This window comes from Tyto alba, unplaced genomic scaffold (assembly GCF_018691265.1).
Source record: "Tyto alba isolate M040663 unplaced genomic scaffold, T.alba_DEE_v4.0 Super-Scaffold_13, whole genome shotgun sequence".
NCBI lineage: Eukaryota > Metazoa > Chordata > Aves > Strigiformes > Tytonidae > Tyto > Tyto alba.
The window spans coordinates 35,699,144-35,714,391 of record NW_024881275.1 but is presented as its reverse complement, the minus strand read 5'-3'; the positions used below and the strand labels follow the sequence as shown (position 1 = coordinate 35,714,391).

Below are 15,248 nucleotides of genomic sequence, written 5' to 3'. Positions count from 1 at the left end.
TCTGCGCTATTGACTAGGACTTTAATTCTTATGAGACTTCCACAAAGTAAGATCGGGGATGGGGTGGGAAGTCTGGTTTTGTTCCCCAGTGCTTGTAGAAGAAAGTTCAGGAACTGGACTAGGAATAGGCAATTTCAGAAAACAGATTTTCAGTACCACACTAGTTATAAGTCTTTGTGTGTATGGGTTCTGTTTACTAAATTGTGGTTGAGAACAAGGTAGGAATTGCCATCTTACAATTTAGTTGTGGAGCTTGAAGGATTTCCCTAGGTTTTCAATCACTAGTTTTAAGATGGATTATAGATAACCGAAACCTTCATGGATAGCACTGTGGATGGAGCTTTCAGGATACAAAAAAGTTTGTACAAGTAACTGTGGCAACTCAAAACAGTCTGTGAGAGTTTTCATCTAACATTAGAGCTCATGTTTTTATTAAGAAAGCTGTTCACATCCATTAACTTTGCTAGCTTGTATGGCTTTAAAGTAGAAGTGTTTTCTGTCAAAAACAGTTTTTTCAAAAAAATATTTGTGGAAGATGTCACTTGGGGTACTGAATTCAGAAAATATGTCCTATGTGAATGAGTAAATTATTAAATGGCCAAAGAGGTGATTTAGGGTATAATTTCTGAGCCCTTTGCAAAGGGACAGTCCTCCTTATGGTACAAGAGGATGAGATGGTGGTGGCAGCACCACTGTATTAACAGCAGTGGTCAGTTCTTAACTGCTGTCAAAGGAAGAGCACTGTGCTGCCTCAGTGAATGTTTCAGATGTAATCTCAAGTAACATACATCAGTTTTCCATACTGTGCAGGGATAGTTGTGGGGTTTTGCCATATTTAGGATGCTGGTTATCGCAGTGTTTACCTGCTCTCTGCAAGCATTCTGGATACTTTGCTTCTTAGTACTGAGACAGTGACTCTTGCTGTCACATGTTGCTGCTCATCCTGGATTTTGAACACAGGGCCTATTCCTAAAAGTATAAATTTACTTAGGTAAACAGTCTGTTTCTGCAAACAATTTACTTCCGTGTTTAAAAAATTAAACCACAAGTAGTATTTTGGAATTAAGATTGCCTCAAAGGCAAAGAACGCAATGGTCTTTTTACATGGTTGTGTTTAAACAGACTTTTTCAGCATCTTTAAAGAAGAATATTTTGACCTATAAACAGCTTTGGAGACTTTGGGATATGTTAAATGGTACACTATCAAAGGCCAGTTTGCTTCTAGTTTATTCTGCACTGGGACTGGAGGGAAACGTGTACTTCTGTGAGAGGTAAAAGTATCTTTTGGAAGCATACCTCAGAATGAAATTACCTCATCTAGTGGAGGGGTTTTATTTAGCTTTTTTTCTGCCTAGCATTTATGAAGTTTTAAATCATTACATGTTTTATCAGTTCATACCCAGAGTTTCTCTATTTATTTTTTTTTTTAATTCATTGCTTTTTGACACAATTCTGTCCTCTAAACTTTTGTATTCCTTCCTTTTTCATGTACTAGGTGGTTGTTTGGTTTTTTTGGTTTGGTTTTTTTTTTAATCTGTATCATTCACAAAGATTTTGCTCAGCTACCTGCTTCCACTATCTGATAAATACACAGCAAAGAAATCACTTATCTGCTGTGCACTTGTCCATGGTTACTTTTTTTAACCTTTCAAATCAGTAACTCCATGATAAGCATAAGTGAAGCCTGAGTTCTGGCTTTGAAAACACTTTGGAATGCATCTAGCTTCAGAGACGGAGCAAACATTGAAAATATATATAGACAATCTTACAGGTTTTTCAGACTTACTGTGATAGATATACACAATAAAACTGAAGCTTTGTTTTGTCTCTTTATGAATATGATTTGTTATGTGTTTTTTGCAACTCATTTATGATAATAAAATACTTTTAATACATTGTGAACAGACTTGAAAAATAGGCCTTTACTTTGATATGAAGTATATTAGTTAAGAAAAGAAGTTTCTGGAAAATAAAACCACAGAAAATAGAATACACTCAAGTAGAACAAATTTAATAGTGTTAGTAAACTCTGCGTTTCCATACCTGGTTTTGATTTTTCTAGTTTGATTTGATGAAAAGAGCTGTTGTCTTTGGAAACAAACGAAGTACAAACAAAGTTACAAAGTACTTTTCAGAAAAGTCCTAGTATTAACCAAGGTATATTTTGGAAGTCTCTAGCTTTTTTTAAGGACTTAATTTTCTGTGATGTTTTGTTATTCTTGTGTGTGGTTGTGTGGTTGTTTTTTTTTTTTCTTTTTTTTTTTGAGGACAGTTAAGAAAATAAAATACGAAAATACTTAAATTTTTTAATTACGGTTACCTTTCTCAAGGTTGGCATGTTCTATGTTAAAATGTTTTGGTCAACTGAAGCACGTGAATTTTGTTAGAACATCCTCCACCTTCAGTAGCAGATAGATTAGCTTTGTTTTCTCTAACAGAGAGTTCTGATAGCAGGATTTTAGCATAACAACTTTTTTTTTTTCAGCCTCCGTGGTCTCCAGAGAGGCTTTACTTGGCAGGCTCTCTAAATGTTTGGTTTTCTGGCAGAGTCATCTTGCCCTTTCTGACTAATACTGCTCCCTTTGCTTGCCATTAGCTTGCCAGATACTGGTAGATTTGTCTTGCGTGGCAGTTGTTAGAAAACATATTTTTGGGGGAGATTTTCCATTGCAAGAAAATGGGCTTGATGGCAAGACAGTCTGGTATATTTCCAAATATAAATATATATGTTTTAACTGTGCATACAAAAAACTTCCAGTTTCAGTGAAAAAGAAAAAATAAAAAAGCAACAATGAAAGCAGAGTTGCTGTTGGTTAAAATAAAAGTTTTGAGCCTCAGGTGTGAGGTTACTATGTGTTTAAGATACGAGAATGTCTTTCAGATATGATGTTATCAAAATGACAATGAAAGCGCTCAACACTGACATATTGTAATGGTGACTGTGCATTTTTTCATGCTATGATTGTAAGTTAGACTAAGGATGGCAGTTTGGTTTTCTGTCTGCCTTCTTTACTGTCCATTAGTGATTAATGGGAGACGAAAGGGAAAACAATTTATAGTGAATACAATTAACTGCAGGTTCTGGTGCAGTTGAGTCATGCATTACTGTACTGAGTGGTTTGATTTTTTTCAGTTTTATTTAAAGATGGCTGTTTAGAGCATGTAGAAATTCCACCTGGATGGCTTACAATAAATAAGGGATATGTTCACTTTTCCCTGAAATACATGCATCAGTTTAACTACCAGAATCTTAAATAAGATGCAAGAAGAGCTCTGTGACAGTGCATGCAGAGTATTTGGTTAGTAGCATTTACTTTTATTTTTAATTCCCTTTTTCCATTATTAGGTAGTTGATGGAGAGTAAATTTGATGATTAGGTAGTTTTCTGCTGTGGTAAGAAGTTCCTGATATTGTGGGGAAATAAAAAAGGATTCCTCTAAGAGAGAAGACAAGGGAAGTGGGTCTGGCACTGGCCTGATTTTGGTGAAGGGGATTTTTATTTATTTGATTATCTTTTGATACAGATGGAATTTTGTGTTTCTCTTCCCTCAAAGCATCAGATATAGGATCACAAAAGTAAATGAATGCCTAAAATGGTAGTGAGACACCACTTTCTGTAAGAATCAGGAGCTGGTTTTGACTGTTCAATAGATACAGATAGGTGAGAGCGGGGAGGGGGGGGGGAGAAAAAAAAAAAAAAGGGCTTCGTTTGGTGTCCCTAGTGAAGAGTTTGGACAAGAAACATCACGAGTATTTGATGTGTGATCTTCAGGGGTTGTGGGGAGGGAGGAAACCCCAAACCTGGCAGAGCAAAGAAAAGCCCAAATCTAGAAGTTTCTTCATCCACATGAGAACAACTGGGATTGACGTTGTTTATGAAAGAGGATAGCAACATCTGGATTCTGTGATCCTAGCCATAATCCCTTTATGTTTTCTTGCAGAAGCTCTGAGGTCCAGTCACCTGTGCTAACAGAATGGTATTAGTGTTGAGCATTAAGAGCACAGTACCAGAATTACTAATTCCCCTTCTGCCCCTCATGCAGGTCGCTACCTAACTTGTGTCAGTAAAATTTCCTCTGAATCCTGTGACAAGATCTGACCAGAATTATTGCTGTCTTGGAGAGGTTAAGCTTATTGCTGTTCTTCTAATGCATATAAATCAATTTAGTATTCAGGCAGATGGTGTCCTTACAAATCCTCTCTAGTCTAGCAGACACTCCCAGTAATGCCTAATAGAAACATGTGAATGAAATTATGCCAGTTCATTTATTTAGCCATTGTTTTGAGCAAAAGAAAATCGCTTTGTGGTAGTGCTTGCTATGTTGTGCAGTAGCTTTGTGGTTAGAGTATTTATCGAAGAAGTAGGAGTCTGGGTTCTGTGTCACTGTTACATTTCAGCACATGCCAAAACTTACATGAAAGGTCAATATTGGGGGTAGGGAGGTGGGGGTGGGGGTGGTAGCCCCCACCCTTTTGCAGGAGCTTTGCCAGTGAGTGGCAAAGTTTCATGGGGCTGAAAAGATGGATCAGCAGAGAAGGTGTGTGAGTGGCTCAGTGACAAAGAGTTCACCTAGGAGGGAGGCAAATACAAGCCACGTAAGGCATGTCTTTGTGTTTCTGGGGAGAAAGGAAAAGGTGAAACCTGTGTTTATAACTTCTTGCAGTCCATTTAATAGTGCTACCAACATGAAGATAAATTACAGTAAGTGCAGCTTTCTGATTTGAACTTTACCTGTCTGGAGAAATTCCCTATGAAGAAGCTGCCTGTTTCCCCTGTGCAGGTGGGAGGATGGAGGGAGCAATATTCCACAGACAACGTGAAAAGGCAGATGGAGGTTGCACAGAATCCAGCATATATTAACTTGAAGTTTAACTAGTAGTCAACGCTCCCTGCTCTGCTCTGTTCCCCTCCAACTTGAGGCAGTTTTTTGTTTTGTCAGATTTTGTTTTGTTTTGTTGTTGTGGTGTTTTTGGGGTGTTTTTATTTTTGTTTTTTTGGTAAAATTGTTGTTTGTCTTTTAAATGCAGATGAGCTGATACTAATTTACCCACTGCTTTGCTACCACTGGCAGGGAAGTGGCATTAAATGTATTTTAAAAGTATGTTTAAATTGAGACTCATGCAACTTCTGCCTTTACCTTATCAACCCTTTATTCAAAATAAGCATAATAATAGAAGTTTTTTAAATAGTTTGGAAGTGGCTTTTTTTGCATCACCTAGAAAAATTTTAAAGACATATTTTGGTACTTTAGTATGCATAAATGTTCCACCACAACTCTCTGGATTGCTGATATATGCATTTCTATCCTTTTTCTCCCTGCTCCTTCACACTGTTGTTTTTGTTTTTTTTTTTTTTTTTGCAGAGGTTCTTGCACTTATTGTCTTTTCCCCTTGATCTCAAGCATTTGCACATTAGCACTTACTGAAATACTTTGTGGTACATTTAGAGCAAAGCAAATTAAGACCTTGCAGTTAAAGATAGTTCAGCTCTGTAGCTGGCTCCACTTGTACAGCAGTTCAGTACACTATAATATGTAGACACTATTGGCACTGGCAGACTGTTCATCATCTGTCTGACAGTGGGTCAACGCTGCAAGCAAAACAGCGCTTGGCTCCTTGAATTCAAGAATCTAATATTTCCTGCTCAGTAAGACCTGCAACCAGGTTCGAATAATCCTGACTCTTTAATTTGTGAGATTGTCTGCATTGTGGTGGACACAGATAATCTCTTGTAACTATTGATTTTCTTTAAAGGAAGTCAAGGTAGTTTACACCTGAAGGGTACTTGGACAAATCTAGGACACCTATTAACTTGAGTCAATCTGGAGTTCTTGTGAAAAGCTGAGCATTTGCTTCCTGGCTGCTGGGAAAAGTTTCTGCTTTCAGGTAAGTCTGGAAATAACCTTGCTTCATACTTCATCTGCTTTAGGCTTTTAGCAATTCCAGAGTGTAATTTACCCGTAATAAAAACCCGGGTATGTGCTGAACATCAAGGATTTTTGAGAAGTCTTATGAATTTCTCTTTGTGAGGGGGCTGTGTGTATGTGTGTGCCTCACTGGATTTCTTGCCTGCATTTGCCAAGAGAACAATTGCTTTATCTTCTCCATTCTCACCATCTAAGTCTTTGAACATCCTTTTCTCCTTTACTCTGTCTTCTACCTTAAAACTAACCACTGTGCCTTTTGAGGACACTGGGTTTTTTTCCACAGTGGGAGTGTTCGTCATTCATACTAGATCTCAAATGGAAGTACTGAGGTTCAGTTAGTGGCCCTGTAGATTGCAACCTTAATTTCTTGGAGGCACTGTTTGAGGAAGCAGTGTACCCTGAGGACACTATGTCCTTAAAAGGATAGGAAAATTGAGACCTTAGCACTATATGGTTTCTGTCCAAGAAATTTATTCAGGTCTTGCTTAAATAAGAACACCAAACACTCCATGTTTCTCACTGTACATCTAGTTCTAGTTATCCTATAGATACTTATTTCTGACTGCCATTTCATGTGTGTTGTGGCATTTCATAACATTGTCAAGTGAGTTTAAAGCACTGTATTCACTGGCTTCAGCAAAAGCTTTGTGTGATAGAATTCTGTAATGGATATGAAAATACTGTCTGTTAAGTAACTGATACAAATTTCTGTTTCATTATGATCAAATTATCTCTGAACTTCATAGGACTGAATTATAATGCAGATTCATACTCCATACTTACATTGCAATAGTTTATTTTAAAAGCTGTATCAAATAGATTGAAGAGAGAATTTGTGACAATGTGGGGAGATGCAATCAATGCAAATTAACTTATTTAACATTTCTAGTGTAGAGACATCGAATATCACAGTAGCATTTCATCATTAAAGAAAAAAAGATGTTGGTAATTTCTAGTTGTTTGGTATCTTCCAGGTTATCAGAGATGGTGATTTGAAGAATCAGGTGTCCGATATGAACAAAGCAAAAACGTCATCTGAAAAAAGGTAAATTTAAAACTATAGTGACTTCTGAACATTAAGCTATTTGAGATTTGTAAAAAAGCAGTCTTTATCATAATAATAAGATAAATCAAATATGCATTATGAGCCCCTGGTAAGAATGTGTGTCCTGAAACATCAGGGGGTCAATATTGATTAGCATAAAGTAGCTTCATATTTAATAAATAACTCTTTAAATTTAAAATTTTCAGTTAGTATTAGACATGTTAAAATATAAGTTACATTTCATTGTAACAGTTATCAACTAATTTAATAATTTCAAGCAAATATTGGCAAAACATAAAATAATTTATATTGAATGAATTAAAGGACAAGTTTATAATACTGTATAAGAAGCCACGATGTTTGTCTTAAGATGTATATAATCCTTGAACAGTTAGGACATAAAAGAGTGAGATTACAGAAGATTTTAAGAATTGAAAAGTTGTGTTTGTTATTTTCATGATAACTTGTTTTAGCAAATATTTGAAAAAGTTATGAGATTATCTGTGGAAGAGAAAATATCTCTTAAGCATCAGGAAAGGATTTCAGTCTTATTCTTTTCCTAAACTAGTACAGGTTAAACCACCTCATTAAATCTAACCATCTAATTATTAAAAAAAAAATATTCTATTGATGGGAAAATAGGGAATTTTTGCTTCAGTCTTAGTTCTCTGAAATACCAATTATCTTCTAAATGGGTGGATGAATTTGCATGAAGGACATGCTCTACGGTGGATTAATTTTATATTTTGGGATGGAGTTACAAATTTTAGTTTAAACTGTTGTATGTAGATTTTTAGTTTAAACTGTTGTATGTAGAATTAACAGTGGAACAGCTAGATATCAGGGACTGGTTGCTCCTGTTTGTGTAAGAGATGGATCAAAGGAAATAGTAAGGAAACTATTATGTTTTCTACTTATGGTATATTAGTTCCTTAGGCGGTATGATAAGCAAACTTCAACTCTCCATCAACAATGAGTATTCTTGGAAATACTACTAATTATAATACATGCAGTATACTATCACAAAGAATATTAGATTTCTACAAAGTGACTACTTAAGTGCCATTTATTCTTCTTTAGTTATTGAGTTAAAAGGAAAGCTTCCATCCCTGCAATTCAAAACTGTGGTTCCCAAAGTAATGAATAAATTATGGTGACTTTAGTTCACAGCTATCTCTGTACAATAATCAGAAGTATCAGCTCTCTAAAGATTATTTGATAACTGCAGGTAGTTGAGAAAAAATATGGAAGTGGTTTGCATTGGAATAAACCAAAAACTCACAAGAAGTCTGCCTACTTTAAAGTATTTTTCAAAAAGCTCACTGTAACATGCTGAAACACAGCAGACTTGCTGCGAGGGAAGAAGACGCTCCCTGATATGTCAGCGTGTGCCAGTTGACTTCAAACAGCAGCTTCAGGGGAAGTAGGTACAGTTGGTAAACTGAAGGTTTCTGATTACTCCCTTCATTTGACTGTTATCTTTTGGGAGGCTTCTTGCAAGATGAATAGCTCAAAACCATTCTAAAATAACTAAATTTTTGTAAGCTGCCATGACAGCCATCAGAGTTATCTTTCTCATTGTGAACAAACACTTAGGAAGGTGTAATGATGTGTTTTAGCATTTGCATAGCAAAGTACTGTACAGGGACGCATGGAGAGTTGTGAATTCATCATAATCAGAGTAATAATGCTTAAACTTTTGGGGAGTTGGTGAGACTGGGAGAAAAGTCCCTGCAGTAAGGGAACTTTCTTTGAGAAGATGTTTTCTTGTTGAGGGAGTTCTCTTTTAAACATGAACCCCTGAAGTCCTCTGTTCCTCACTGTCTGGGCAGTTACTTCCTCTATATCTACTCCTAGCTTTCCTAACCAGACAAAGAGAAAATCCACAAAGCTGTCTGGTTAGCTAGAGTCACACTGTACGCTTTGGCAACAGCTGAGATGGTGTCAGGCTTGTTCATGCTTCTTTTTTCTAGGTAAGATGGTGTTGTGAGGGACATTTTGAGCTGTGGCATTTGATCTTGGGATGGAGAAAGGGTTTCCTGCCTATGGAGACATGCAGTGTAGGGGATCAAATAAGCCTGGTAAACTTCACCTCAGGATGCTTAAAAAAAGTCTAAATCCATCCCAGAATAATAATTATCAGTTGTCTTCAGAACACATGATATTTGGGTTAAGTAGTGAAAGACAGAGACAGCAAACATGGTGGTTGTGTCAGTGGGAGTCAGGGAGCAGAAACTAAGTAGCTGTAGATCAGCTGTCGTCTTTTCTTTGCACAGAAGGATCCTGGAAGAACTAACCAAATGTGTGAGGCTGCGAACAGCCAAAGGTGGTTTGAGTTGTTCTTGAAAATACATCTGATGTTTCATATGTGAGAGAGTAACAGGTCTCATTAGCAGAAAAGTGGCATTGGAATACCACGTTCGTGTTTAAAGCTTTACTAAAATAACCATTGCATGTGATTGCCATCAGGGAGCTAAGGCAATTGCTCTGTCCAAGTGCTCTGGAGTAGGGCACTGACTGGATACCAGAGCAGTGGGAGTTGATCACTGTCAGAAGGAAACAGTGCACAGTTTGTTTCTGGATGTGCTCTTTCTTTTTCTTTTTGGGAACGACTGAAAATACTTTGCGCTTCTACTAATGACCTGAAAGAGAAGAAAGAGTTCTTGTTAAGGTTGCAGACAATTTGAAACTGGAAAGATCTGCAAAAATATTAGAGGACCAAATGATTTCCAAATACTCTTGTGAAATGCAGAAAATGGCTAAGAATATTTGATGGAAAGATGTGCAAGGTACTGTGCTTAGAGAGGTATACAACTGCAAGAGATAAAGGACAGTCATATTTGTAGTGAGGAGAGCCAGAAATAGTAACATTAAACTGCAGGGAGAAAATCTTTCAAATGAAGGGACACAAGGTGTGAGAATGAAGCTGCCTTTGGTTACTGAATCACCGTTGTTGCAGGCTGTTATGGACTGTTTGGGCATATGTCTGTCATGAAGAGCAGCTGTGGTGTTCATCCAACTCCGAAGAGAATAGCTTATATGGCCTTAGGAAGTTTCTTCTGGTGCTTTACAGTCATGATTTTTATAGCTAAACATAGCAGAAACTCTGTTGCCTGCAGTGACTACAGAGTGCTCTTGTGAGGAAGCTTTAGAATGAATTGGGTCAAAAATGTCTCTTTAGTGGGAAGACAAGTCTTGTATGAAAGGCTGGCCACAGTGTTCAGGGCCACGTGTGAGTTTCTGCAATGTTAGGTTCTTAAGAGGAAATTTAGCTCAGACAGGACACAGCTTTTATTGTTTCACTCTGACGACGACCTTGGTTTACCTAGCTGTTGGATTGAAAATACTGAATTCCATGTTGCCCCTCTGTTTTGGAGAGCTGTCTTCCAGATTTGGATCCTGAATGGTTTGTTGGTCAAAATGTATGAATGTGCATTCCAAATATCAGAAGGAGTCGCACTGCAAATTGGGTTCTATTTTGTTCTTAGGTCAAATGGATTGTCACAGCAATATTACATACAGGATCAGAGTCAGTCAGGCTGGCTGCCCTATTTCTTGTCCTACAGCCTTTCTGATTTACTAGGCAGACATTGAAAGCTCTCACAGTATTATAACCACTACGTATATTAGTGCAGAATATTAATACATAATTCTTGTTTTAGGAAGAAAACTCAGTCATAGCTAAGAGGAAATCAGGACTTGAATTTATATTTCAGCATAGACTCTGAGCTGATGTTATTTTCAATAACAGTTTATTTGGTATGCTGAAGACATGAAGTTTATTTGACTATATTTCTGTTGGAAGACTTCTTGCAAGATGAATAACCTAAAACCATTCTAAAGATACCTCTTTAACCACTGCAGTGAGCACTCATTGCTCTTGATAGAAACTCTGGCCCCAGATGGATATTATACTTCTAAATCTTAGGACTTAAATTGTTATATCACCCAGTAGTGAGAATGACTTACCATTCCTGAACCTTTTAAATCTTTTAGTAAGTAGGGAGAAATTATGTTAGATGCTAAATTTGTACATGTTATATTACTTCCATGTGCCAGTGTTGCTTGAATTTTGTAGGTCACAGCAGTCAAAAATCATGTTTGCTCTGAAATTTTAGTGCCTGTAAATGAGTTTGTCTTTATGAAAACTTGTATTGTTTTTTTTTGTTTGTTTGTTTGTTTGTTCCTAAGGATTATCTTTGCTTTCTTGGGTTGTTTCCAGCTTTCAGACTACATTTATTTCTGTGTGAGATCAATGATATACCACAGTGGAAATTTTATATATGTACACGCACACACACTGAAGCAGCAGTTCTCTTACACATTGGTTTATATGTGGGTTGGCTGGACTCCTTACTTGTTTTGATTGTGAGCTGTTGAAGGTAACATCTTTTGGAAGTTTGTCAATTTGTATACCGGCTGAGCAGAGGTTATAGATTTCATTAAAATCTTGGTTTTATTTTGGAGTGTTTCAAGTTCAGAGGATGAATGGGAGCATAGAATTAAACAAAACGAATTTTAGGCAAATAATAATGTCTTTATACTATTCAACCTGGTTTTGGATGATGAGAAAGGATTGGAGGGATTATGCTTTACTTGAGCAAGTAATATTTTAGCAACCAAGACAGATTTATTTTAGATCCAAAGATACTTTAAAATCAAAGTCTAGCAAATAACTGAGAAGGTGATATACTTACTTCATCATATAAAATTATTTTGATTTATGCTCTATAAATAGTATAACCATTTCTTATTACTGATGTTAACAGCTTGTAAGTATCATCTGTAATCTGAAATTGATTTTTCGTCATGCTTCTCATTTAGATGTCAGTGTGGAAAAATGGTAGAAGCAGTTTCCTCAGCAGCTGCTGTATCAGTGTGCTTTCATGGCAGTACAGCCTTTGCTGTCAGCTGCCTATTTTTCCTTGATTTTAGCATACTTGTCCAAATCTAAGCTAATTATTTTAGTAGAGTTAGCTGTAAGTGTGAAACCTTTTCATATATGTAAAATACAAATCAAAGAGTAATAATTCCCCATTGTTATAAACAAAACTGACATATGTATAAAGCTAAAGTTACAGACTGTAGTTTTATTGCAGATAGAACAGTATGTGTATAAAATGAATTATTGTTGATTATTGCAGGACGCTAATGTTACAAAAGTGTAAAGTCAAGGTCATTAATCCTTGGAAATTACAATTTCCTGTAATTAATTATATGACTATACTTCAAATGTTAAAAAATTGTCTAAAAATTACTTTAATGTGAAAATGTGAATCTCAGCACTATTCTGAATAACTGTTGTGTTTTAAAACTGGAGAGCAAATAAAACAATTTATAGACTGATTCTATTTTGAATGCTATAAATATTTACATTTTTTTTTCTCTGTAATCTACCTACCTATATGAGTCCCTGGTTTAAATTTGTTTCTTATATTAAATACATTTTCAAGGCAATTTTATGATGTCAGGCTAAAATACCCTTGTGTTAAAAGTTAATCCAAACTCTGATGATAGCTTTGGACACCTTCAAAAATTTTTTCTTCAGAATGGTGCTCTTCTTCTTCAAATGGTGGGTGCTGCTTTGCTCACCTCACAAATTATATATTCTTTCACTTTTGAAACACAAGACTGGAAGGCAAACAGTCTTTGGGACTGTTTATAGGCAGTTTTTTCTTGAATGACAAGTTTGATTCAGTATCCTGGCACTTAAGATAAACTATATTAAATATAAATTATTCTAACTGACATAAACAACATTTGTACCTACATCTGGATTTTATTTGCTGCAACTAATTTCCTGTTCACAGTTGCTCTTGGAGATGCTGTTATATATAATTAGTCTGCTGCAATACAGGCTTTGTAAAATCTGTAAATTTGCCAGAATTAAAGAGAATTAAGACTGTTTTCCAGTTGAGATAAAGTATGAAAGTGAGTTAGCAACTCCCCTTTATTCTGACATGGCATTTCTGTTGTTAGTGTTTTTTTCCTCTGATCTAGGTGGAAAAATGAATGTAAAAATTCTTTCTTGTAGTGTTTCTACCAGTTCTCGGACTATGTCTCTGCTGTCACAGCTGGAGAAGATCAATTTGGATTCTGTATTAGGAGAAGCAGACAATGCCAGATATGTTACCTCAAAGATCCTTCATCTGGTTCAGAGTCAAGGTAAATATCCTAGTTTTAAGGTTTTGGTAGTTTTTCTTTTGATGAGCCTTCCTTCTCGTATTTCTTCCTGTCTGGACTTTTCTATAATTTTTGTTTCTGTTCGGTGGACTTGATTATCCATCTATTTTTGTCACTGATTGTTTAAAGCACTTGTTCAAGGCCATGTGTAATGTTGTCTGATATAGTATTGGTTACACCGAGTGCATTTTGTATTGTCAAACAGCTATAATTTAAGTAATAATTCACAGTATACATATGTGTATACATATGAGAAGTAGAAGTATTTGGAAGAGAGCTTTCTTATAGATTTTATCTTTACAGTGTTTTTTTCTAGGACAAGATTGTTGAACAAGTGAAAGCAAAAATGAGTTTTAAAGTCACTTAAGTCTTTGATTTATTTTAGTTAGTATTATATATGCAGTCTTTAATAGATATTATTATTTACAGTGTAGATTTTCTGATCAATCTGTATGTGATCACAGGGTATTTTGCCCACAAGCTAGTATATTAAAAGAAAAATGGTCTTTTTCTGACTGGCAGAAAAAACCAAGAAGGAGATGACTTCTAAGGGCTCCACTGGAATAGAAGTTATCCTGTCAACCCTAGAGGTAAAACCTTTTAATCTGTGTGGTTATGGGTACATAGCAAGTTTTTTCATTTTATCACTGGTCTTTGTATTACTATAAATATGTTGTTACCCTATCTAGTCTCTAAAACTTGTATAGGACTGTGGTGATTAGATGTGGTCTAGTTAAGAAATTCTCTCCCTTATTTTTAAATATTCTAAGAAATTATTTGTCAACTATCAGTTCTAATTAATATGCCATATTACAAAATAGATTTTAATTGTTTTTTTTTGGTTAATTCAGGCTGCATAGTAGGATGATTAGCTGGGTGGCTACATCTTAAATTCTGTTTGGTTTAGTGATGGCAGTTTCTCTGAGCTTTAAGTATTTAAACCACTGTATTAGACTTCTACATTAAGTAAAGAGATCCCTCTGTTTTACATTGCAGAATACAAAAGATCCTCAAACTATTCTAAATATATTGAATATCCTTATTGAGATTGTCTCAGTTGGTAAGTTTTCATTAAGGAGCAGTTTGCAATTTGCAATTATATTCCTGTATTCTTCTGCAGAAGTTTTGGCTTTTTCTTTGGGAGGCAGGGTTGTGTTTGTTTAATAATTTTTTTGGTTGTTTTGGATGTTTGCTAACAGTGATTTATATGCAGAATAAAAAGAACGCAAAGACTGAAGCCACCTTTCAAATAATCGTACATAAATAATTTATGTTGCTGTAAGTATAAGGCCAGCATGTTCTTGCATAGTGTAGTAACATATGAGGATAATATTTCTGTTCTAAAGACTTGTGATACCTGTAGCTTAGGTTCTTAACTGTTCTTTGGCTTCGGAGATATCAGTTGAGTTTTAATTCCTAGGTGGCGGTCGGAGGGCAGGCGTCTTAGTCACTAAAGGAGGGACACAGATCTTATTGCAGTTGCTTTTGACTGCCAGCAAAGACTCTCCACCAAATGAAGAATTAATGGTGCTTCTTCATACTCTTCTTGCAAAAATTGGTCCAAAAGGTGATAATGATATACTTACATAATACGGCTTAATACTTTGTAGTTCTATGATTGTAACTTCAGAAAAAAATTCTTTCTATTATTGTGTAAGCATGCATGTATTCAGAATTGGTAAAGGAGAACAAAAGGATAAGTAAAATAGAGGGGAGGAAAGAATGATGAAAAATAGGTATGCAGAGTTGACAGTAGAAGAAATTCACAGTTCATTTAACTTTTTTTTTTATAAGAATTTCAAAATTAGTGTGAATAATCTTGTATTTCTTTGATGTCAGACAAAAAGATTGGCATGAAAGCAAGAATTAATGGTGCCCTAAACATATCATTGAATTTAGTGAAGCAGAATTTGCAAAACCACAGGCTAATATTGCCATGTCTTCAAGTATTAAGAGTTTACTCAACCAACTGTAAGTACTGCTGATAGTTTTTTTTTTTTTCATGTGATACAGAAGTTTTTACCTAGATACAGTTGAAATACCAGATCTACATGCTTGTTCAATGTTAGATGTTTAAAATATTTATTTTTATC

At 35.6% G+C, this 15,248-nt stretch overlaps 1 protein-coding gene across 9 annotated transcripts in view; it reads left to right on the top strand.

Moving 5' to 3' along the window:
• Window positions 1–15,248, top strand: part of AGTPBP1 (ATP/GTP binding carboxypeptidase 1) — a 65,170-nt gene that overhangs the window by 3,572 nt on the left and 46,350 nt on the right. For 7 of the 9 annotated variants that reach the window (XR_006164860.1, XM_042787833.1, XM_042787834.1 and 4 more), the window contains exons 2-8: window positions 5,755–5,886; window positions 6,902–6,972; window positions 13,007–13,137; window positions 13,678–13,745; window positions 14,152–14,215; window positions 14,576–14,722; window positions 14,995–15,126. Coding sequence is in view for 8 of the 9 variants with exons in the window: in XM_042787833.1 (XP_042643767.1) it covers window positions 6,941–6,972; window positions 13,007–13,137; window positions 13,678–13,745; window positions 14,152–14,215; window positions 14,576–14,722; window positions 14,995–15,126 (574 nt within the window). In the remaining variant the exon portion in view is untranslated. Of the gene's footprint in view, window positions 1–1,248; window positions 1,272–5,336; window positions 5,665–5,754; window positions 5,887–6,901; window positions 6,973–13,006; window positions 13,138–13,677; window positions 13,746–14,151; window positions 14,216–14,575; window positions 14,723–14,994; window positions 15,127–15,248 lie in introns of those variants that run through there. The other 2 variants (XM_042787837.1, XM_042787835.1) reach the window with 2 other exon arrangements.